Here is a 22,574-nt window from a genome sequence, read left to right as displayed (position 1 = left end):
AAAAGTCGTCTGTCTGATCACGAATGACAGTACCAGGGAGAGAAGGATAGCAGGGCAGGAGGATGGGGAGTGTAAGGTCGGGTGTGTGTGTGTGTGCCATTTTTTAAAGGGTGGTCAAAAAAGGAGCCTAAGGAGACAGGGCAACTCTACGTAATACACTAACCTGGATGGGTTCCTGGATTTGGCTAAAAACTAAAGAAATCATACAGTCGTGTTCACTGTGGCATGATTCACAACAGCCAAAAGACCGAAGCAACCCAAGTGTCCATCGATGGATGACTGGATAAACAAAATGCATGCTATACGTACCATGGAATATTACTCGGCCTTAAAAGGGAATGAAGTATGGACACCTGCTAGCACATGGATGAGCCTTGAGGACGTTATTCTAAGTGAAACAAGCCGGCCACAAAAAGACAAGTGTTGTACAATTCCACTAATAGGAGGTTCCTCGAGTAAGCCAGATTCAGAGAGACAGTGAGAGCACCTGCTAGGGGCTGGGGGAGGGAGGAACGGGGAGTTTGTGTTTAATGGGTGTTAAGAGTTTCAATTCGGGGGCGCCTGGGTGGCTCAGTTGGTTAAGCGACTGCCTTCGGCTCAGGTCATGATCCTGGAGTCCCGGGATCGAGTCCCACATCAGGCTCCCTGCTGAGCAGGGAGTCTGCTTCTCCCTCTGACCCTCCTCCCTCTCATGCTCTCTGTCTCTCATTCTCTCTCTCTAAATAAATAAATAAATAAAATCTTTAAAAAAAAAAAAAGTTTCAGTTCGGGAAGCTGAGAAAGTTCTAGACACGGATGGTGGTGCTTGTCGCACAACAGTGTGAATGCACTTACTGCCACTGAACTGCACGCTTCCAAACGGCTCTGATGCTGAATTTCACATTGTATATCTTACCGCTTAAATGTGACCACTAAGGAAATCTGCATAACGTAGGGACGTCAGGGAGTAATAATGTATCAATACTGCTTCATCCATTGTAACAATATTATCTATTCTTTGTAATTATATGTTAATAACTCAATATTATTACGGTATGCAATCTGAGTTTTACTCTGGGTGGGCTGGTGGGCTGCTGGCGTGAGGGGCATGAGTAGAGGTGGCCATGCTTCCGTACCCATCACACAGGCTGCTGGGGGCTCACAGAGGCAGGACGAGAGCCGGGAGCATCCAGCAGCTCCGCTCCCAGAACACAAAGAACTGCGAGCACTCCTGAGCCAGCCGGGGTGGCCGTGCTGGGGTGTGACATACCGGGTGCACTTTGGAAGGGTCATCGAGCTCCAGCCTGGCCACCACACAGCCTGCTTCGAGCATGGCCCCCGGGCGCTTGATGTACTTCACCCGGCCGCTTTCCTGCACGTTCAGGGTCATGATCATCTTCATTACCTGTTTTGCAGGAAGGAGAAATCAGACGAGCCCAGCAGAACTGGCTTGTGTGTGTGTGACAAGCAGAGTCCCCCAGAACTAGGACTCTGGAGCAGCAGGTGCTTGGTCATTTAAATAGAAGGACTCCCTGGGCAGAGTTCAAGTGTAAAGGAGGGAGGGAACTCGCATTTGCCAGAAGCCTGCTGTGTGCTAGGCTCAGTGCTGTTCATGAATTATTTCCATCTGCGAAGCCAGCAAGGGAGGCAGGTTATTTATTGTACCCATTTCACAGGCATGGAAACTGATCTGTATTTGTAAAGTAAAGCCTCTCTCTTAGAAATACTGTTAAATCATCCTGTGTGGGGGTGCTTAACACACACATTCCAAAACATGGTGCATTTTGTCGCTGGCTCCTTTTTTAAAGGCAGTGAGAAAACCCTCTGGGGAACCTTTGGTGAAATGAAGAATGTGCTCCCTGTACCTCTCTGAGAGTCTGCATGCATGGACGTGATGCATTTGGTTACCACGGTGTGGGCTACAGTCAGGACTGCGCTCCTCTTGCTCAGTGGTTCACAGCTTGGGCACCCAAGACAGAGCTGGGCTGGAACCCCAGCGTGCCACCCATCCTTCTGTGACCTCCAACAGGTGCCTTCCCCTCTCTGAGCCTCAGTTTCCCCTACTGTCGAATGGGGAAGAATGACAGTCTCACCTCATAGGGCTCTTATAAGGGCTGCTCAGGAGGAGCCCGGTGCATGGCGGGAGGCCGGCAAGCGTGAGCTCCTACTGCTGCCGTATTTTCATTGTCGATAATTATCATTATTATTGACCCTGGCAGCATGGAATGGAGGCCAGGTGTGAACCCCAGCTCTGGGGGACCTTGAGTTCCTTAGCCTGCCTGGGCCCCGTTTCTTCACGTGTAAAATGGGGATCCTATCTGTGCCCATCTCCTGTGATTGCTGGGAGGATGACAGAAGGTAATCAAACAGGTAAAATATCTAGAATAGCACCTGCACGTGCCAAGCGCTTTGTAAGTGTCGGCTTACAGCTTTTTCAATCACCGCCATGGTTATTCCTAAGCCGCCCTTCCTCGCTCCTACGGAGGTGTACATTTTTGAGGTTTCCCCACACAGTGGCCCTCTGAGGAATCGGCAGATGGTGGCCCAGGGGAGAGGGGAGGCCCGCCGGCTTGGGTCCAGGGGTGCAGGTGCAATGCGGGAGGGATGGCCCTTCCTCGGGGAGGGGAGTGGAGGGCCGGCCCCGTACTCACCTCCATGTCGGCGTAGCTGCTCCCAGCCTCAACGTGGCCCCCGTCCTCCACCATGTACTGCATTAGCTTCCCAGCCGAAGGGGCTCTCAGGACCGTGGGATCGTTCTCCTTCTCAAAAACACACGTCTTGTTGCCGATGGTAATACGGTAGCTGGGAGACAGAAGGGGCGGGCAGGTGGACGGAGGACCATCAACCCAGCGTGCCCAAGTCTGGCTTTCGACAGTGTTTTCCCCTTCCTTAAGGCAGCCCAGAGTGTCCTCCCACCCTGTGTGTGATCTGCGGGATTCCACTTGCCCAAATGCCAGCGTCTGACGGTTACCGCAGAGATACTGGGAATGAATGGGGTGAACAAAGGGTATGACCCTTTTCCCGCTGAAAACCAGTTCCTTTTACTGATACAATTCTAAGAGGCATGAAGAAGGCCATCGATATTATCTGAAAAATATTTACCAACTTTAAGCCTTCACCTTATAACTGAACTGGGGAGAGTATGTCCCTGGGGCTGGGGAGGGGGGAAGCCTATCATAATCTTGAATATTCTTGGCAGACAGAACATGGCTGAAAAAGAGGTGATAAAACAGTGCTCTGGCTGGGATGAATCCAGTCTGCCTTCTTCCAAAACTTCGAGGTTCGGGAAGGGAGACAATTCTCTAAGTGGAGCTGTTGCGGGCATGGGGTCTGTGGTGCACCCCAGCCCACCGCCACCCCCAACTCCCGCCTGACTCTCCTTGGCTGGAGGCGGGGAAGAAGTCTGTGCTGCCCGCTCAGCCCGGCTGGTCTACACTTCATTGTACGTATGAGCTCTGTGTGGTCAGATGCACTGGAAAGGGAGGGTCTTTGCGGGGGGCGGGGGGGATCTCATGGTGCCTCCATGCTAAGTGCTTCCAGGGCATCCTACATTTCGCTTATCCAGGTGCACAGTGACCGGTCCTGCCCCTTCTGCTTGCTGAATGCGTCATGTTCGCCAACATGACCGTGGTCTTATCCCAATACCTAGCCCTGTGCCCGGTACAAGTAGCTGTCGCCCTAACTGGATGGCTACATCTCCTCCAGGCCTGAGCTCAGATGGCTGTGGCCACTGCAGCTCAGACAAGCAGCAGCTGACACGCTGTCCCACGCCTCGCAGGCCCTGGAGCTGGGAGTCACGGCCCATTCGGCTCTGGACCCTCCCACATTACTAGGAGCGGGCCTCTTGGGAACCTCCCCAAAACGGCTGCCAGTTTTGTGGATGTCCAGCCAAGAGATTAACCTCTCCACGGGCTCCAGAATTTGCTGGAGAAGGTACTTTATCTAAGACCCCTGGGCTGCACATAACTGGCTTTCTATCTTTGAGCCCCACGGGAAAGTGTGGCTCTACGTCACGCGCCCTCCCCCCACCTCCACGTACCTGTCAAACTCTTCTTTCATGTAGGTGGTATAGCTGTTACCATTATAGGACAGTAGCAACCCCCCGTCGCTTAGCCGGTGGGCGTCGATCTCGATGTGACAGTCGTTCATGATGAGGATGAACATGGTCAGAGATTGCCGGGCCACCTGCGGGGACAGGCTCAGTGTCCCTGCCTGAATTCAGGAGGCCTGCTTGTCCCTGGGCCCCAGAGCACCATCTTCCCCCCCCGGCCCCACCATCACCACCGGGAACAAGGGCTAGTGGGGGGCGGTGGCTAATGGCCACCAGCTGCGGGTGTAGTTCAGCCTGCTCATCTCCTGCCAATCACATGCCCTTCTCATTCCTGCCTCTAAGCATCAGCCCCAAGCAGGGCCACCCTGAGCAGCAGGGAAGGTGGGGGTAGGGGGGAGTGTCTCACTGTGGCTGAGACAGCCCTGGAAACTCCACCAGTGACCAGGATTCCGCCCTCCCCAGACCCAGCTCTGCCCAAGGGCACATGAGACATTTGGGAGCCTCGAGAGAGGCACAGGTGGCCAGGCCCTGACCTCAGCTCTGCACTTTGATCTGACATACTAGCCCTGGGTTCACTGTGGGTGCGCTCGCTCAGAAAACAGAACACCCTAAAGAGCCCTCCACCTCTAAGATACATATGTTGAGACAAGAGGTAGCAAGAAACCAAGGAATGTTTATTGCAACATTATTCATGGTAACAGTAAGACTGAGACACAAACTAGCTATCCTACAACCTTGCAGTGGAATACTCTAGACCCGCACTGTCAAACAGAGCAGCCCGGACCTAGGCTCTGGCTATTTACGTGTAAATTAATTTAACTTAAATCATATATAAAATTCAGTTCCTCGGGGCTTGGTAGCCACAAGTGGCCATACTGGAGAGCACAGATACAGAACATTTCTGTTCCTACGGAAAGTTCCATTGGACCGTTGGCTCTAGACATCAAACTGATATTAAGAAAACTTGATGGGGCGCCTGCGTGGCTCAGTCGTTAAGCGTCTGCCTTCGGCTCAGGTCATGATCCCAGGGTCCTGGGATCGAGCCCCACATCAGGCTCTCTGCTCCGTGGGAAGCCTGCTTCTCTCTCTTCCCACTCCCCCTGCTTGTGTTCCCTCTCTCGCTATGTCTCTCTCTGACAAATAAATAAAATCTTTAAAAAAAAAAAAAAAAGAAAACTTGTTAATAGCACGGGAAAACTTTATGCCATGATAACATCAAAGCAGTAAAACAGAATTCGCACCATGATCTCAACTTTGCAAAATCAGTGCGTAAGGAACAAAGAATTAGAAGACATGTGCTGAAACGTTAATGGGGATTGCCTCCCAGGGTCAACACACGATGGGTTTGTTCTTCTGATGCTTTATGCTTTTTTGAAATTTTTAAATTTTATACAGTAAGCATGTGTCATATTTAAAATCACGCTGGAGGAACTAGGCCCCCAAAACAGCCAGGAAGCATGGAGGGGTAAAGAGGAGTGGTTTTATGGCAGGCTCCCATGGAGAACATGCTTGTTTGACTACACCAACCCTGAAAATCCCCAAAGCTGGAAGTGTAACATGTGCTCAGTCATCTTAAAAATAAAGTAACAGAACATAAAAATTCTGCCTCAAAGGCAGACTTGAGTTCTGTTATCTTTTCCCTCCTGAGAAGGAGGCCTTCGCTTCTTGGGGATACTTGGCCCCCACGGGTCACCCTGACCTGGACCCAGGGCCTGATCCTGTGCCCACACATCTCAGATACTCTGATATTCTCTGCTGAAATGACCTCAGATGCCCCAGGAAGGGTAACTGGATACTTCTGACAGAGGACAGCAATGCCGAGTAAACCCCCAGGGAAGCCCAAGGTGGGCCAGGGAGAGATCAGAAAGCCATACGTTGACCTTTGGTGCAGACACACAGGACAGAGCTGGCCTCACGGCCCCTGGAAACAGACCCACACACTATGCTGGCTCAGCAAAGGTCCTGCTCACGCTCCGTACTGGACTGGCTATCATGCCCCCAAATTCATGTCCTTCCGGGCACCTCGGCGTGTGACTTTACTTGGAAATAGTGTCTTTGCAAATGTAGTTAGTTAGATGGGGTAGGGTGGGAATTTAGGAATGCGATCTGAGTGGTGTTCTTCAGAGCAGAGACACACAGAAGGAAGACAATGTAGATACACACACACACACACACGCATACGCACACACACACACGCACACAGAAAAGGCAGCATATGAAGCCAAAGGCATGGCTTGGAGTGACAGTCTACCAGCCACGGAACACCAAGGGCGGCCCCACAACCACCAGGAGCTAGGAAAGCATGAAACAGATTCTTTCCTGGAGACTTCAAAGAGACCAGGGCCCAGCTGACACCTTGATTTTAGACTCTGGCCTCCAGACTCTGAGAGAACACACTTCTGTTGTCTGAAGCCACCGGCTCATGGTACTTTGCTACCTGAGCCCCGGGATACGAATACATGCTCTGCTGTACGCTGTGCGTATTGCTCAAGCCTGCATGTGCCAAAACCCAAAGTGCTTAGGTTTCAAGGGCACGGGACTGCCTGGGGAGTCCCGGGACCCATGTACGAGCAAGTCCACTCCAGAAAGAAAAACTCCCACCAGCCTCCAGAGTGCTGGAGACATCAGAGAAACCCGGGGCCTTCACCTTGAGGATGTACTTAACACCTCCATAAATTAATTCCACATCCACGATGTTCAGCAGAGAAGCTGCAGGAAGGACCTGGCCCCTGAAAGAAAAGACAGACTCGCGGTTGGCTGTGGGAATGAACGAGAACGCTAGGGCCACCCTCTGGATTTAAACAAATCACCCAGCTCTTTGCCTCGCCTAAGCACCGACACACCCGGCTCTATTTAAAAAGCTAAATCCGATGAAAAGGCACGGAATGGGACGTTGCTCAGCACTTAAGGGAACAGCACTTGCTGAAGGGTGAGAAATTTCAAAAGGGCTTTCCAGGAAGCAAAATCCCGTAACGCCCGTTCTCGGAAAAAACTCCCCACGTGGGAAGGAAAGCAACACATGTACTGCGACTCTATTAGTCTGCATTAGCACAATGACCACATGCTAACGGCTCTTGTCTTTTTAAAGTTGTTTCGGTAGCTTCATTTGCCCATCACAGTGTCTCTGGGGGTGATTCCTGCCTCTACCCCAGGACATTTGGCCATGTCTGGAAACATACTTGATTGTGGTGACTCCTGGCGGAGAGAGGGGGGACTCCTGCTAACTTCCCACAGTGCACAGGACAGCCCCCGTAATAAAAAAAAATCAATCCGCTCAAAATGTCAAGGTGGCCGGGGCTGAGAAATGCTGGCCCATCCTAAGAGTGAGCACCCGGCTGCTTCTGGGCTGGTCCACTTCACCAGCCACGCCTGACTCAGGCGAGGGTCCAGAAGGAACATTTGCAGAGCTGACCTAGCACCCGCTTTGCTTCTCAAATCCACCTCCCCTCTGAGCTCAAGCACTATGGAGTACCTTACACAAGTCAGCATGAATAAGCCCACAGCGGTCTGCCTACTATCTACCGGCTGCCTGGAGAACTCCCCCCCTCCGCCGGTGGCCTCCTCCCAGGCAGCCTCGGTTCAGAGGCGAAGAATTTCAGAGGTAAGCACACAGGAGGGACTCCCTAATTGTCCGCTGGCTGGTTATCTGCCTCACTTGCCACTAACACGCATCCCACGGTGCGGGGGCGGGGGGGGAATTACCCTTGCACCCTACCTTTCCAGCGAGTGTAAGAAATCCGTCATGCATGTTCTGAACATCGCGTCGGCCACGTTCAAGGCTCCGCACACCACCCCAAGCATGATATCCGGCTTCTCGGCCTAGGAGAGACTCCATGCTTCAGTGTTGGTGGTGACCAAGCCCACAGAGAGGTGGGAGGTGGGGGAGAGGGGGCTCCGTGACCCCGAGGGGAGAAGCGTGCAGCTCCCCACCTGCACTTTCTCGGCGATGAGGTGATCCAACCAGCCTGTGTCGATGTCGTTGTTCTGGAAGCGCTCGGTCTCCAGCAGGTTGATGAGATACTCCACGGTGGTCCTGAAGTCGCCCCGGATGGACAGTTCCTTCAAAGCCACCACCATGTTCCTTGAGGGGAAAGGCACATGGATTGTTTTCCAAATTAATACACGTGTCAACAGAGCTCCTGCCTGGTTCTCAGGGAGCCCAGAATAGCACAGCTGAGAGAGGGGCCTGAGTCCAGCAGCCCATCTGTCAATCTCGGCTCCAGCATTTGCTGGTCAGGCAATCTTGGGCAAGTGACTTAACCGCTCTGGGACTCAGTTTCCTCATCTGGAAATCGGGGAAATAACCCTAACTTCACACGGGTGCTGGAGGATTAAAATGAGACAATCCATATAAAGCGCCTAGTCACTGATAAATAAGGTCAGCTGCTATGAACATGATTAATGACCGTGATTGTAATTATTATTAACCACTGCCGGTCGCTCTGCCTCTCTGCAGCTGGACCTACTCAAATCCCCGTATCCCAGAGCAGGTGCCACCCCCTGGCTGTCCACATAGCTGCTCTGCGGGGTATGCCCGAGGTGCATCTACGGAAGGCCAACGCTGTTACCCCACCCAGGGTGTGGCGGTCACCTGTCCGCATGTGCTTGGTTGGTCACCACCTCCTATTTCCCAGAGGGGTGGCCTCTCCCCAAAGAGGGCTTCAGTCCAAAGGGCTGAAGCCCCCACTTCCTAGGAAATAACAGGGAGAGTGTTTTGTACCATAGAAAGAGGCATTAGAACCATTCCCTACCTGGGAGAGGAGAGCTTTTACACCTGTCATGACGTTCCTGCGTGCATTCAGCAGGTGTGGCAAAGGGGCAAGAACAACCCCAGCTCGGGGCCAGGGAAATAAAGATGCAGTGAGGTCAGATGAGCATGTCAGTAGTCTCGGGAAAGTCAGGTGCGGCACGGGAGTCTGCATGTAAGCATCAAGCTATTGGGCTCAAGGGTGACCAACTTGTCCCAATTTGCTCAGGATGTGCCCAGTTTTAGCAGTGAGAAATCCCAAATCCTGGGACACCCTCAGTCCCGGGGAAGCTGGCACAGCTGATCCCCCTATAAGACCCTATGAGCGGCGCCTGGGTGGCTCAGTCGGTTAAGTGGCCGACAAGATTTCTGCTCAGGTCATGATCTCACGGTGGTGAGATCCCCCGCATTAGGCTCTGTGCTCAGTGGGGAGCCTGCTTAAGGTTCTCTCCCTCTCCCTCTGCCCCTCCCCACTTGTGCTCTCTCTCAAAAAAAAAAAAAAAGCCAGAATTTTTCCCTCTGAATTCTTTTAAGGTCCATACTGGTCATTCCCAGCATAGGACGAGCCACAGGCCATTTCCATCAGAGATCAGAGTGGGCTGGAATGGCTAGTCTCCCTCCCCTTTCAAGTTTTCACTCAGCATGATTAAAACTAATTACATAAAGCTGGGAAAGAAAGCCCACTCATCAAAATCACCCAACTCAATTTAATTCATGAACTAAGTGCCCTAGTGGCTAGATTTTAATGCTTTTTATTATGTTTTAAATTTTTTAAAAAGATTTAAAAATTTTTTTTTTTACAGAGAAAGACAGAGAGTGAGGGGGTCAGAAGAGAGAAAATCCTAAGCAGGCTCCATGCTCAGCAAGGAACCCCATGCAGGGTTTGATCTCACGACCCTGAGATCATGACCTGAGCCAAAATCAAGCCAGATGCTTAACCAACTGAGCCAGCCAGGCACCCCTAAAGATTTTATTTTAAAGTAAGCTGTACACCCAATGTGGGGCTTGAACTTACAATTCCGAGATCAAGAGTTGCGTGCTCTACCAACTGAACCAGGCAGGCGCCCCAATTATAATGCTTTTTAAACAACATGTCCACAAAGTCTTTGGGGTTTTTCACTCTAAACACGAGAATGTTCAAACACAAGAATGTTTAATTACAAAGTTAGTTGCTTTTTACCTTTTTGCACTCAGGGCAAGGCAGGAAAAATGGAAGATGGGGGTGTGTTTGGATTTGGGAACCCCTTTGTCAATGTGGGTTTCTCCAGGACCTACTTATAAGGTTTAAATTTAAAGAAGTCCCCCCACACACACCTTTTTTCTAAAAAAGCTCTAGTACTTGGCACCTTTTAAATTGTGGAATCCCCTCGAACATTCTTTGGATCTCCCCCAAGTGCGAGCTGTAATGAGCTCAGGACCAAATGACCTTGGTGAGCTCATGAGCTCCCTTGACTTCATGGATCTCAGATACAGGAAGAGGACAGACTTCGCCCTTGGACTTCAGCAAAGGGCATTTAAGACAGGGTCTGCTCTGTGATTCACTCCTTTACCTCCTGACGTACTGCTGCCTCTGAGCCCCAGGCTTTTAGCTTCTGGAAGGAAGGAGGGAAAGAAGGAGGGGAGCAGGGAGATACTAACGAAATGGCCTCTTCCCGGTTCTCTCCCCAGGAGAAGCAGTGCCCGAACTGGGAATCAGCAAATTCGTGTAAGCCACCAGCAGCCGCCACGCTGAAATAACCCCACACGTTCTTGTTGCTCCGGAAATTCAGTTCCTGAACCGTTCCAGAGCTTGGCTTAAACCCCTAGAGTCAGAACAGCAAAAGCAAAGTTGGGGGGAGGGCGGGGAATCATCACACCAGATATATTTGCATCAGAATTAAATCCTAGACAAACCCAAGAAGAACCCCCACCACAACCCAAAGCTTCATGTGATCAATAGAACGTTGATCTCTCTCACTAGGGGTGAGGGTGTACCCATGTCAAGACATTCATGCATGCATGTAATTATTACTTAAAAAAAAACTATAAAAATAAATAACCATGTTGGGATGGGGGGAGGAGGTACAGAAACAATAGGGGGGAATGCCGTTCACTGATGGAACTGAGTGAAAGTTCATTCTGGTTTCATAAACTTGACATTGTCAGTCATAAAAAGTTTAAATGAAAGAGAAGAGGGGTTGGATTTCGAATTCCGGGATTATGAAAAAGCCAGGAGATAAAGCAATGTGATGCGAACACACACCTAATTTGCTTATGGGGGGTGGGGGTGGGGCAGAAGGCCCATCCCCCTGAGTATAATTTTGGTAAGGGGGGTGGACGCGGACCCTCTCGCTGGGATTAGGGCTCTGGACGTGTGTAGTGGAGGCATCCATTTTGAGAGATGGAGAATTCCAGGTGCCCGGGCTATTTCCACTCCGAGTCCCTTCGTCCTCCCCAGCACCTGTAGACAAGCCATCATCCCCCTAAAAAATTCCCATTTCGCTTGTCCACCACCAGAGTCCATTGTTTGCAGCCAAAGATGCCAAGCTGATAGAGCTACCATAGCTTACAATTCTTTAATTAAAAGGGGAGGAGGGGGAGACGAACCTCTCATCCCAAATTTCTTGAATGTAATCATTGAACAATGAGGTTGTGGTAGGTTATGGAGATGATGTAACAGTCATCCGTAAGTAAGCATGTGAGACACCAGCTGGCTGGTTTCTCGAGGCACAAAGAAGAACAAGTCACAAAGGAACTCCTTACAAGGGACCAGACTCCAGGAAAGAGTACAGGGAGGGGGGCGGCAGAAAACCAAGGACCCGGGTTCTAAAGCTGGCTGCTTGTCCCAAAGATGGACGTAGCGCATAGGGTCCAACCGTGGGGCTCAGTCACGGCCTCAGCAGGTCGGAGGCACGAAGCAGGAGACTAACCTCTCGAGCTGTCCTGTCCATGAGCAACGAGAGGCACGAAGGATCTGCCCCGGTGCCTGGCACACACTTCCCGTCAATAAACCACTGCCTTCCACGCCACGGTTTCCCCGTCTGTACTCGGAGAAGCCTGGGCGTCTCATCCAAAGCTAACGTTCGGGCTCTGCCCCACACCGGGAGCCTGGGAATGGCAGGCGTGGGGGCCCCGCAAAACTTGCCTCATCGGGGTTCTCACTGGTGATTCTGGCCGCGATGACATGGCCTCGGGCGAGCGGAGGGTTGGCAGGAGTGTCAAACGAAATGGGCGTCACCCCCCACGGTGACTCCCCGTAGAGAAGCCGGATATCCTTGAGCCGGGGCAGCGGCACCCCCATGGCAATCTGAAATGAAGAAATCCACCCCGCGGACTGTCAGTCCCCACGAGCACCCTGGCCCCCAGACATGGAGCGCACTGCTGGACGCCCTGGAGGAGGGGTGCAGTGAATGATCTCAGGTATCCTGAGCACCTGCTGAGCACATGACACTGTGCCACATGGTGGCGGGAGAAGCAAAGCAAGAGAAAGACAGAAGGGACGCCTGGGTGGCTCAGTCAGTTGAGCATCTGCCTGCGGCTCAGGTCATGATCCCGGGGTCCTGGGATCAAGCCCCGCCTTGGGCTCCCTGCTCTGCGGGAGGCCTGCTTCGCCCTCTTCTCCCTGCTCCTCCCCACTTGTGTGCTCGCTCACCTCCCTCCCTTGTGCTCTCTGTCACTATCTTTGTCTCTCTCTCTCTCAAATAAATAAATTTAAAAATTTTTTAAAAAATAAATTTTAAGGCGTTCCAAAACTCATTTGAAAAATAAGTTCCAGGGGCACCTGGGTGGCTCAGTCGGTGAAGCATCTGCCTTCGGCTCAGGTCATGATCCCGGGGTCCTGGGATCATGCCCTGCCTCGGGCTCCCTGCTCTGCGGGAGGCCTGCTTCTCCCTCTCCCACTCCCCCTGCTTGTGTTGCCTCTCTCGAGGTGTCTCTCTCTGTCAAATAAATAAATAAAATCTTAAATAAATAAATGAATGAATGAATGGTATCAAAGCAGTCCTATCTACGACCTCTCCTGGGAAGAAGGAACCAGGGAAATATATGAGCAACTCTGGTTACCCTCCTGACCTAGGACGGGCTCATTGCATGGACATGGCTTCATTGGTAGCCGTTTGTAGTAATCAGTATCAAATTAGGCCTCAGTCTTGTGGCAGGTGAATGAGCCATTAGCTGCACTGCTGTCTAAGCCACTGTTGGGTTTTGTTTTCTGTTGAAGTTAGGAGCTCTGGGTATTCCCTTGCTGCTCTTAGCTTATAGGGATGTAAAATACTTTTTAAAACTATAGGCCTCGGGGCGCCTGGGTGGCTCAGTTGTTAAGTGCCTGCCTTGGGCTCAGGTCATGATCCCGGGGTCCTGGGATCGAGCCCCGCATCGGGCTCCCTGCTCCGCGGGAAGCCTGCTTCTCCCTCTCCCACTCCTCCTGCTTGTGTTCCCTCTCTCGCTGTGTCTAGCTCTGTCAAATAAATAAAATCTTTAAAAACAAAAAAACCCAAAACTATAGGCCTCAAAGCCTGGCTTCCCATTAAGTATGAAAATCCATAAAATCATCAGAGAATGACAAAGAAGTCCTATGAAACCTAAGTTTTATATTCATTGGTTAAAAAATAAAGATGCATATAAAGTGAGTCTCATTGACTTCTCTGCTGGAAAATTACTGGTACATTACCTCTTGACCTTTTTAATGCCTTTGTGTATGTGTACATATAAATCTTTTTTTTTATAAATGGGATCATAGGGGCGCCTGGGTGGCTCAGTCAGTTAAGCGTCTGCCTTCGGCTCAAGTCATGATCCCAGGGTTCTGGGATCAAGTCCCACATTGGGCTACCTGCTCAGCCAGGAGCCTGCTTCTCCCTCTCCCCACTGCTCATGTTATCTCTCTCTCTCTCAAATAAATAAAATATTTTTAAGAAAATGGGATCAGGGGCGCCTGGGTGGTTCAGTCGGTTAAGCATCTGCCTCCGGCTCAGGTCGTGATCCCGGGGTCCTGGGATCGAGCCCCGCCTCGGGCTCCCTGCTCAGCGGGGAGCCTGCTTCTCCCTCTTCTCCCTGCTCCTCCCCACTCGTGTGCTCGCTCACCTCCCTCCCTTGTGCTCTCTGTCACTATCTTTGTCTCTCTCTCTCTCAAATAAATAAATTTAAAAATCTTTTAAAAAAATAAATTTTAAGGCGTTCCAAAACTCATTTGAAAAATAAGTTCCAGGGGCACCTGGGTGGCTCAGTCGGTTAGGCGTCTGCCTTCGGCTCAGGTCATGATCCCAGGGTCCTGGGATCAAGTCCCACATCGGGCTCCCTGCTCAGTGCGGAGTCTGCTTCTCCCTCTCCCACTGCCCCTCTTCCCTGCTCGTGCACTCGCTCTCTCAAAGAAATGAATAAAATCTTTAAAAAAAATAAGAAATGTAAAAAGATTTTTTTTAATTTTATACTTTTAATTTTAGATAGATGTGCAGTGGAATCAGTGGTTTATTTTCCAACTGTCATCATTTTCTATTGTGGTATTGGGCCAGAGTGATCTTGTTCCTTCTTCCTTTCTTTCTTTCCTTCTCTCTCTTTCTTTCTTTCTTTCCTTCTCTCTCTTTCTTTCTTAAAAGAATGATGTTGTTCTTGGGAGGTCCTTCTACTCAAGTAGAGGCAAAGCACCATGAACGTTCAAGTCAAAACATCTCTCAAAAAGTTAAGCCAAAAAAAAAAAAATTACACCGAGACACGAATAGAAAGAACACAAATGTGGCAGAGGTTAACAACCAGTGGGCTGAGGCACAGGGGATGGGGGGTAGCTGCGCAATCCTTGTAACATTCCTGAAATTTTCCAAACTAAAAAAAAAAAAAAAAAAGACAAAATAGAAAACAATAAAAATGCTGACGGAGGGAGGAAGGCAGGCAGGAAAGGAAGGAGGGAGACATACATTCATACATTTTAAACATCTGAGTTCCCATTCGTGCAGGAGTTCCTAACTCTGGGTCATGAGTTCTCAATGAGGGCGATACTGCCCCGCAAGGGGGCAAATATTTGCTCTTGGGGATGAAACGATCTTACTCTGTATGTATCAGTCACAGATATATCTACAGTAAAAACATACAATATATCTGTATATTAAAATTTTATAAGGGGCTCGGAGCGCCTGGGTGGCTCAGTCAGTTGGGCATCTGCCTTCGGCTCGGGTCATGATCCCGGGGTCCTGGGATCGAGCCCTGCGGTGGGCTCCCTGCTCGGTGGGGAGCCTGCTTCTCCCTCTCCCTCTGCTGTTCCCCCTGCTTGTGCTTTCTCTCACTCTTTCTCCTGCTCTCTGTCAAATAAATAAACAAAATCTTTAAAATAAATAAAATTTTATAAGGGGAGAAATTAGGGGGGGAAGTGTCTAAAAAGGTTCCTTACAGTTATAAAAAAAGTTTGAGAAAAAATTCTCAATGTGTTCAATGTGAATGGATAAGAGGGGGTCCACGAATGCCCTGGAACTGTACAAAGCATATTTTTTTTCCCCAGGGAGAAATTCAACAGGTTTTGCCCATTTCTCAAAGGGCCACACAGCCAGACAAAGGTGACGAACCACTCCACAGAAGGTTCTCCGCCTGCATGGTTCTCGATGCTACTCACACAACACACTCACTTCCCCAGGGACAGCCCTCCAAGAGGGGAGCAGGACGGTCTACTATGAGCAGGACGGGGACCCCGGCCCGGCTAGAAGAAACCCCAGGGCTCTGCGCCCAGGTCCTTGCCTGTAGCTGGGCGGCCGGCAGGTTGACATCGGCGATCATCTCTGTGCAGGGGTGCTCCACCTGCAGGCGGGGATTCAGCTCCAAGAAGTGGAAGCTGCCATCCTGGCTGTAGAGATATTCCACCGTCCCCGCGCTCACGTAGCCCACAGTCTTGGCCAGGTGGACAGCACACTGCAAAGACACAGAGCCTGAAGGGTCTCCAGTGGTTTTCTTGGATCATCTTCATGGGGGGCTGAGTAGGTCCCCCACCAAACGCTGAAGATCTGCTGGGCATCCTTTGGGACCTCAGAGATCGCACTCCCTACGATGGGCCCCGGGTGTCTTCGTGGACACCCACCCCGCACTGGCAATGGGGACGGTAGGGCGCTCTTGCTGGCTGGGCGGAGCCGGCTCTCCGGCTCTGCAGAGCCCACCTGCTCCATGAACTCGAACACAGCCGGTATGGCGATGGTGGCCGGCGCCTCCTCGATGATCTTCTGATGCCGCCGCTGGATGGAGCAGTCACGCCCGAACAGTGACACGGCGTTCCCATACTGGTCGGCGAGGATCTGCACCTCCAGGTGTCGGGCATGCTCGGCCAGCTTCATGAGGAAGATGGGGGAGCTAGGGATCTCACTCTGCACCTGGGGGGAACAGCAGAGTGGCTCGATTTACCCTGGGGGACCAGGGCCGGAGCGAGAAGTCCTCTGAAGATATGTCCACGATCCTGCTGATCGTTTAGCTTTGTTTTACCTCTCTCGTGAGGACATGCCTTTCTCCTTGACGTTTTAAGTCCAACACTGTCAAAATACATCACGTAGAAGGCGGAATTTCCCCACAATCCCATTTTTCTAAAGATAATGTGCTGTTAGGATTTGGGCACATACTGCGTAAGAGTTCAATGTAGTTAAGAGTTAACTGCACACTGGTTTTCTGCTGCACCTTCAGAACACACAAAACACACAGAATGCTTTTTGAATAAAAATAGGACGAAAACGTGCCACCCAGCAGCTTTCTTTTCCTCCTTCTTAAATAGTACTCTCTTGGCCAGTTGTGCACGGTGGAACCTACAGACAGACTTACGTCATTCTTTTGATGACTAAAAGGCAATTGTCCAGAAATTCTTAATGATATAAAAAAAAAGTGTTCACATGGAATGATTTCTAATAATTTTTTTTTTTAAAAAGCAAGCTGCAGTAATATATGGGATGGCCCCGCTTAATATGAAAAATAAAACAGAGCTGTTATGAACACCTATATAAAAGTATACACAGAGGTGCCTGGTTGGCTCAGTCAGTAGAACACGTGACTCTCGATCTCAAGGTTGTAAGTTCAAGCCCCACGTTGGGTATAGAGATTACTTTAACATTTTTTAAAATCTTTTTAAAAATTCTTAAAAAAAACTGGTTACATCTGGGAAGGGGAAGAAGTTCAGAGGTGGTGGTAAAAAGAGAATTTTCCTTTTTTATGCTTAACATTCCTAAAGCGTTTGAATGTTCTCATAAGAACATTTTAATATTGTACCCACGTAATCAAAAGAAACATGCTCGTGCGTGTGTGGGGGCAGTGGGTATATGGGACCGCTATACTTTCCACTCCATTTTGCTGTGAATTGAAAACTGCCCTAAAAAGTAATTTTAAAGAAAGGGGAAAAAAAAAAAAGCTTTTAAACCTACGCAACCCCTAAATGTAATGGAGGATCCAGGACTGGATCCTGACACAGAAAGAAGAGATTAGTGGTGAGATCTGAGTCAAGTCTGGAGCTGACTTAATAGAAATGTATCCCTGTTAATCTGTTAGTTGTGACAAACATGGCAGAGCTAATGGAAGATATTAACAATGGGAAACCAAGGATAGATGGGGACTCCATACTACTTATGCAACTTTCAAGTAAACAGAACTTCTTCCCCTGCAAAGTACCCCAAAAACCTATCCACCCCAGTGGAGACACGTGATAGTGAAACCACTACTTTATAGAACACTCATATATTGCCCAGAATGGTTTAATTGGTAAACCTTTTTAGAAAGCAATTTATTGACATGTTTTTGTAAGTGCATGTGCATGCTATTTAACTAAGTCCTTGGCATGTGGTCTTTACCCAAGAAAATAATTCAGAAGAAGAAGAAAAAAAGCTAAGTATTATTTATGTTCCATGTTCTATAATATATATTATAGATGTTATATATTATTATGAAATATATTGTATTATAGTATAGTCATAACAACAGAAATGGAAAGAAGCCCCACATTTCACAAAAAAGGAAAGGCTTGATAAGGAAAACTACAGACACACCGGGAGTATTAGGCAATCATCAAAATAATTGTAAAGATTGGAACAACATGGAAAACATGTCCATGATCTACAATTTAGAATTTTTTTAAATGTAGAACAAAACACTATGTAGAACGAATACAACTCTTTAAAACATGCACGTGAACAAGGTCTAGAAGAAACCCTAGAAATTCTAAAATAGTTGCATTAAGAATGGGAAGATCGTTAGCCTACCCTTTTTTAAACATTGCCAATGGGCAACTATAACAGGCATAAAGTTTTAAAAGTGAAAACCCAGCTACAAATAAGTAAATACAAGGTTCATTCCTACAACAAAAGCCAATCATCTAGAAAGGTTAAAAATACCAAGACTACTAAAATTTACAAAATGTCCCATCTTCCAATAGACGTGAATACAGTCACAAGCAGATAGATACTCCGGCCCTGTATCTCTGAAATCATTTAAAGTCACGTGGATTCACAGGATTGAACATCTAAGGACATGGTATATGGATCAACCCAAACCAGGGACTTCTGTGTGTGAAAACGTACACATGTGCTTCGGGACACAGCACAGCAATATTCCAGCTCCCATGAATGTTCTGTTGACTTCTGACACAGTAATGTTAATGAACATAATCTGGTGGCCAACAGCTAAATACATGCAATTCCCACAGATATATGGAAAAATGCTCAGCAAGAAAAGCTCACTTGTCTGAAAAGGATTGGGAAGTCCTCGGCACTCTCTGCCTTCCGGATTCCTTTCCCTCCACCGCCTTCCGATGCTTTGATCATCAAGGGAAAACCAATTTTTTCTGCCACCTGGGGGTGAAGGACAAGCAGACCTCTTTAGAAGGTAGACAGTTTCCAAGCTAAAAGGACAATGAGAAGGTTCCAGCACCTTGGCCTCCCAAGCCCTGCGTTTACCTCTAAGCCCTCATCTATATCTTTCACACAACCCTGGTTGTAAACATCTTCTGGGACAGTGATTCTTTTCCCCTGCTGCAGATCATCTTCTGTCCATTCCACCATCAGACCTAGAGAGTCACAAAAAAAGCTGAATCCTCCCAAGGATGGCAGAGAAACACAACACAGAAACCACAGGGCCTTTCCTCACCAAAGCCTCTCTAGACCTGGGTGCTGGACCAATAGTATACAGACATGGTCCTTCAGCTTCCCACAATGGCTTTTAATTTTCTTAAGGGCTGACTCAACCTTGAATGGGAAATCAAGCTTAAGAAATTCAGACTGAGGGGCGCCTGGGTGGCTCAGTCGTTAAGCGTCTGCCTTCGGCTCAGGTCACGATCCCAGGGTCCTGGGATTGAGCCCTGCATCGGGCTCCCTGCTCAGCGGGAAGCCTGCTTCTCCCTCTCCCACTCCCCCTGCTTGTGTTCCTGCTCTTGCTATCTCTCTCTGTGAAATAAATATGCTATCTCTCTCTGTGAAAGAAAGAAATAAAATCTTTAAAAAAAAAAAAAAAGGAAAGAAAGAAATTCAGACTGAGCCTATCACGAACAACCATATTAACCTGAACTCAAAAAAATTCCAACTCTACCCACTGAAGTCATTTATATGTAAATCACTGTTTTCTAAAACTCTGTGAAGATTAAAAACAAACTTCCCATTCCGAATTTAAAATTCCATCTTTGGACAAAAAAAATCAAATTGGAGAGGAAACTCCTGAGACTTTTTCCTGTTCATTTTTAATTTATCCTAGAAATTCTACTTGTCAGAATTTATCCTAAGGAAATGATTAAAAAGTACATAGAGATTTAGCTAGTAGACTATCAAGACTCCATTACTTTTAGTATTTTTTTTAAAAGATTTTATTTATTTATGTGAGAGAGAGCCAGAGAAAGAGCAAGAGTGGGGGACAGGGGCAAAGGGAGATGGAGAAGCAGACTCCCTGCTGAGCACAGAGCCCAAAGAGGTGCTCAATCCTAGGACGCTGAGATCATGACCCAAGCCAGAAGTTGGACACTTAATCGACTGAGCCACCCAGGTGCCCCTACTTTCAGTATTTTTTAAAATTAGAGCAAAACAACCTGGAAACAACCTAAATATCTAACCATAGAGGACTAGTTAAGTAAATTATGGTACATCTATATGATAAAATCCTATGCAGACATTTTAAATGTCATAAAGTGTATTTATTGACATAGAAGGGTTAGTGAGAAAAAATAAGTCACAAACTATAGTAAATATAAGATCTCTGGCTTTTTAAAGGATGTGCCTAGAAAAAAAAAATGCTGGAAAGGTAGGCACCTAGAATATAACAAATATTCAACACCAGGTCATAGGATTATGGATGATTTCTATTTCTTTTCTTTTCTTCTTCTTCTTTTTTTTTTTTTTTGGTAATCCTATATTTTCTAAGCTGTCTACAATGAAACTGTACCACTGCTTTAATAATTTTAAAAAATTTTAAATGAAAGAATAAAAAAAGCATACTCCTGTCACGCCCTCTGCTCATATTGGTGGAAGAGATCCCCCAAAGTGAAGCTCAGGCCACTTACCACTTCCACTCCAGGGCAGTGTTGGGATCTGCAGCGTCTGGGCCACAATGGTGGAGGCGATCTTATCTCCCAAGGCCCACATGGCCTCACTGGGAGGGCCTGAGGAATCAGGGACAAAGGGGGAAGGCAGAATCGAGTTAGTCACAAGCCCCTCGCAGCCAAGTGCCTGCCAAATGCACAAAGAAAAGTACTCAGATCCTAGCTCTCGAGGAATTTAACATCAAGTCGGGGAAGGGAAAAATCTGTTAGTCTGCTACTTCATCAGATGTGGTTGAAGTCTGCTGTTCTTAGTACATGTGGATTGTAGACCTGGTCTGAGTTATAACCTAAGCTATGGGGCATACACAGAATTTGCTTTTCAGGAAGAAGGCAACAAGCTAGACCAAAGGTGGCAAGCTAGCACCTCAAAAAGGTTAGCAAACTTCTCCTATAACGAGCCAGATAGGAAATATTTTCAGCTCTGTGGGTCTGCTTGTCTCTGTCACAAATATTCAGCTTTGCCAGTGTTGGGCCAAAGCAGCCATAGGCGATACATAAATGAATGAGCTGTGCTGTGTTTCAGTAAAACTTCATTTACAAAAGCAGGCAGCGGGCTGGACTTGGCCTGTGGGCTGTAGTTTGATGGCTTGCAGGCTGGATCACCAAGCTCCAGAGGAGCTAAGGGATAATGAGGGTCTCGTGTATAGCCAGTCAAAGACTATGGACAGAGAAAATATAAGCAAGCACGAGTTACTAGGCAGACCCTTGGGATATCAGGTGTTGATCTGTACTGAGTTGCTTCAAGTATGGTGTGTGTTGGAGGCCCAGCACGAAGGAACAGCAACAGGGATTTATTGTGGATGGTAAATGATTCCCCTAAATCATGCAAAGATGTCAGACAGCATGAGAGCACACACAAAGTTTACAAATGCAAACCCTAAAACAGACAGACCCCATAGACAGTAAGTATCATTTTCACCTTGTAAGTCATAGAGCTGAGGGACTCTAGTCCCAAAATGCTAGGTCATTCCCAAACCCGGAGAATAGCCCAAGAAAGGCATGGGCTTATCAGAAATGTGACCTCCAAACCCAGTCAGAAATCTGAACATGGCTGGTATCTCGGTGCCGGCAGGAGCACAAGCAGAGGGTTCTGCTTGTCCCAGCATCCTTCTCCCGTGGGACCCATGGCAACAGTTCCTATGTCCCTGGGCTGGCCAACCGCCCCTCCCACCCCGGACTGGCTTGCTCCTGACCATGAAAGGGTGAGAGGTGGGGCTATCAAACTGACCCCCACCTTGCAGGGCTACACTGGAAAGAGAACGTGACCTGGCAGAGTGTCCCGTCAATGCCCCAATTCCCCCGTATCAGACGGCGACACTCACTCTACCTAAGAAAGCAATCTCGTGCTTGCACAGGAGCTCCGGCAGTTTGGGGTTTTCGGAAGCATGGCCCCAGCCAGCCCACACCGCCTGTAAACATAGAGAGGTGGGAATGAGGATCTTCCTTCGAGAATCCCCCTCCCGTCACACACCGAAAGCTCTTCGCGGCGTCGCATCAGCCCTGGATTTCAGAGTCTTGCAGGACCTGCAGCCTCTGACCCTTCCGGACTGCAGGAGTGAGTTGCTCCACAGCTCAGAGCATCATCCCCCCAGTAGGCAGACTGGGCACCCCATCCGACTTACCTGCACGGGGATTCTCTTGGCAATGTCCACAACCAGCTCCACGTTGGCATAATTGTTGTTGTTGGGCCCTCCCGGGACAGGGACATACTGATCTGCCATCTTGATATACTCTGGAATTAGATGAGAAAAGGAAAGAAAAACTGAGAGGCTGAAGTTCACTGCATGACTACCTACAGCTACTGAAAGGAGGGCCAGAAATTCCACTTCTAGGAATAAATACGTCCTAAAAAACCCTAGTCATCGATGAAGCCGAAGAGTGATGTTAAGAGGATGTCCAGAAACTGAGAAGTTTCTGTGGCCGCAAGGGAAAGGTGTGGATGATCATGTGAAGACAACTGAATGTGATGTCCACTGTGGGAAAATATAGAGGCATCAGGACAAGGCCTGGAAGGGAACAAAGAAAGAAGGAAGGAAGCTATCAGAATGGTTGGGATGAGAGGAGGGGTGTTCAATTAATCCCTATTTCCAGTTTATCTTAATATCGTTTTGCCATTAAACAATACAATGATCTTTGCTTTTTGGGGTTTTTTTAAGATTTTATTTATTTGACAGAGAAAGACAGTGAGAGAGGGAACACAAGCAGGGGGAGCGGGAGAGAGAGAAGCAGGCTTCCCACTGAGCGGGGAGCCAGATGCGGGGCTTGATCCCAGGACCCTGGGATCATGACCTGAG

General features: G+C 48.7%; 1 protein-coding gene across 6 annotated transcripts in view; it reads right to left on the bottom strand.

Moving 5' to 3' along the window:
• The window catches only part of ACACB (acetyl-CoA carboxylase beta), a 122,294-nt gene that overhangs the window by 57,518 nt on the left and 42,202 nt on the right, over positions 1 to 22,574 (bottom strand). For 4 of the 6 annotated variants that reach the window (XM_081801997.1, XM_081801996.1, XM_081801999.1 and 1 more), the window contains 15 exons: positions 21,903 to 22,012; positions 21,608 to 21,689; positions 20,242 to 20,340; positions 18,653 to 18,762; positions 18,437 to 18,547; positions 15,887 to 16,096; positions 15,474 to 15,644; positions 11,902 to 12,063; positions 10,416 to 10,579; positions 7,961 to 8,111; positions 7,746 to 7,849; positions 6,678 to 6,759; positions 4,019 to 4,164; positions 2,631 to 2,781; positions 1,250 to 1,384 (listed from right to left, as the gene is read on the bottom strand). In XM_081801997.1, coding sequence (XP_081658123.1) covers positions 1,250 to 1,384; positions 2,631 to 2,781; positions 4,019 to 4,164; positions 6,678 to 6,759; positions 7,746 to 7,849; positions 7,961 to 8,111; positions 10,416 to 10,579; positions 11,902 to 12,063; positions 15,474 to 15,644; positions 15,887 to 16,096; positions 18,437 to 18,547; positions 18,653 to 18,762; positions 20,242 to 20,340; positions 21,608 to 21,689; positions 21,903 to 22,012 — 1,988 coding nt within the window. Of the gene's footprint in view, positions 1 to 1,249; positions 1,385 to 2,630; positions 2,782 to 4,018; positions 4,165 to 6,677; positions 6,760 to 7,745; positions 7,850 to 7,960; positions 8,112 to 10,415; positions 10,580 to 11,901; positions 12,064 to 15,473; positions 15,645 to 15,886; positions 16,097 to 18,436; positions 18,548 to 18,652; positions 18,763 to 20,241; positions 20,341 to 21,602; positions 21,690 to 21,902; positions 22,013 to 22,574 lie in introns of those variants that run through there. The other 2 variants (XM_081801998.1, XM_081802001.1) reach the window with 2 other exon arrangements.

The sequence above is a fragment of the Leptonychotes weddellii genome, chromosome 13 (genome assembly GCF_054177405.1).
Source record: "Leptonychotes weddellii isolate Sample4059 chromosome 13, ASM5417740v2, whole genome shotgun sequence".
In the NCBI taxonomy this organism is placed as follows: domain Eukaryota; kingdom Metazoa; phylum Chordata; class Mammalia; order Carnivora; family Phocidae; genus Leptonychotes; species Leptonychotes weddellii.
This window is presented reverse-complemented; position numbering and strand designations above follow the sequence as displayed.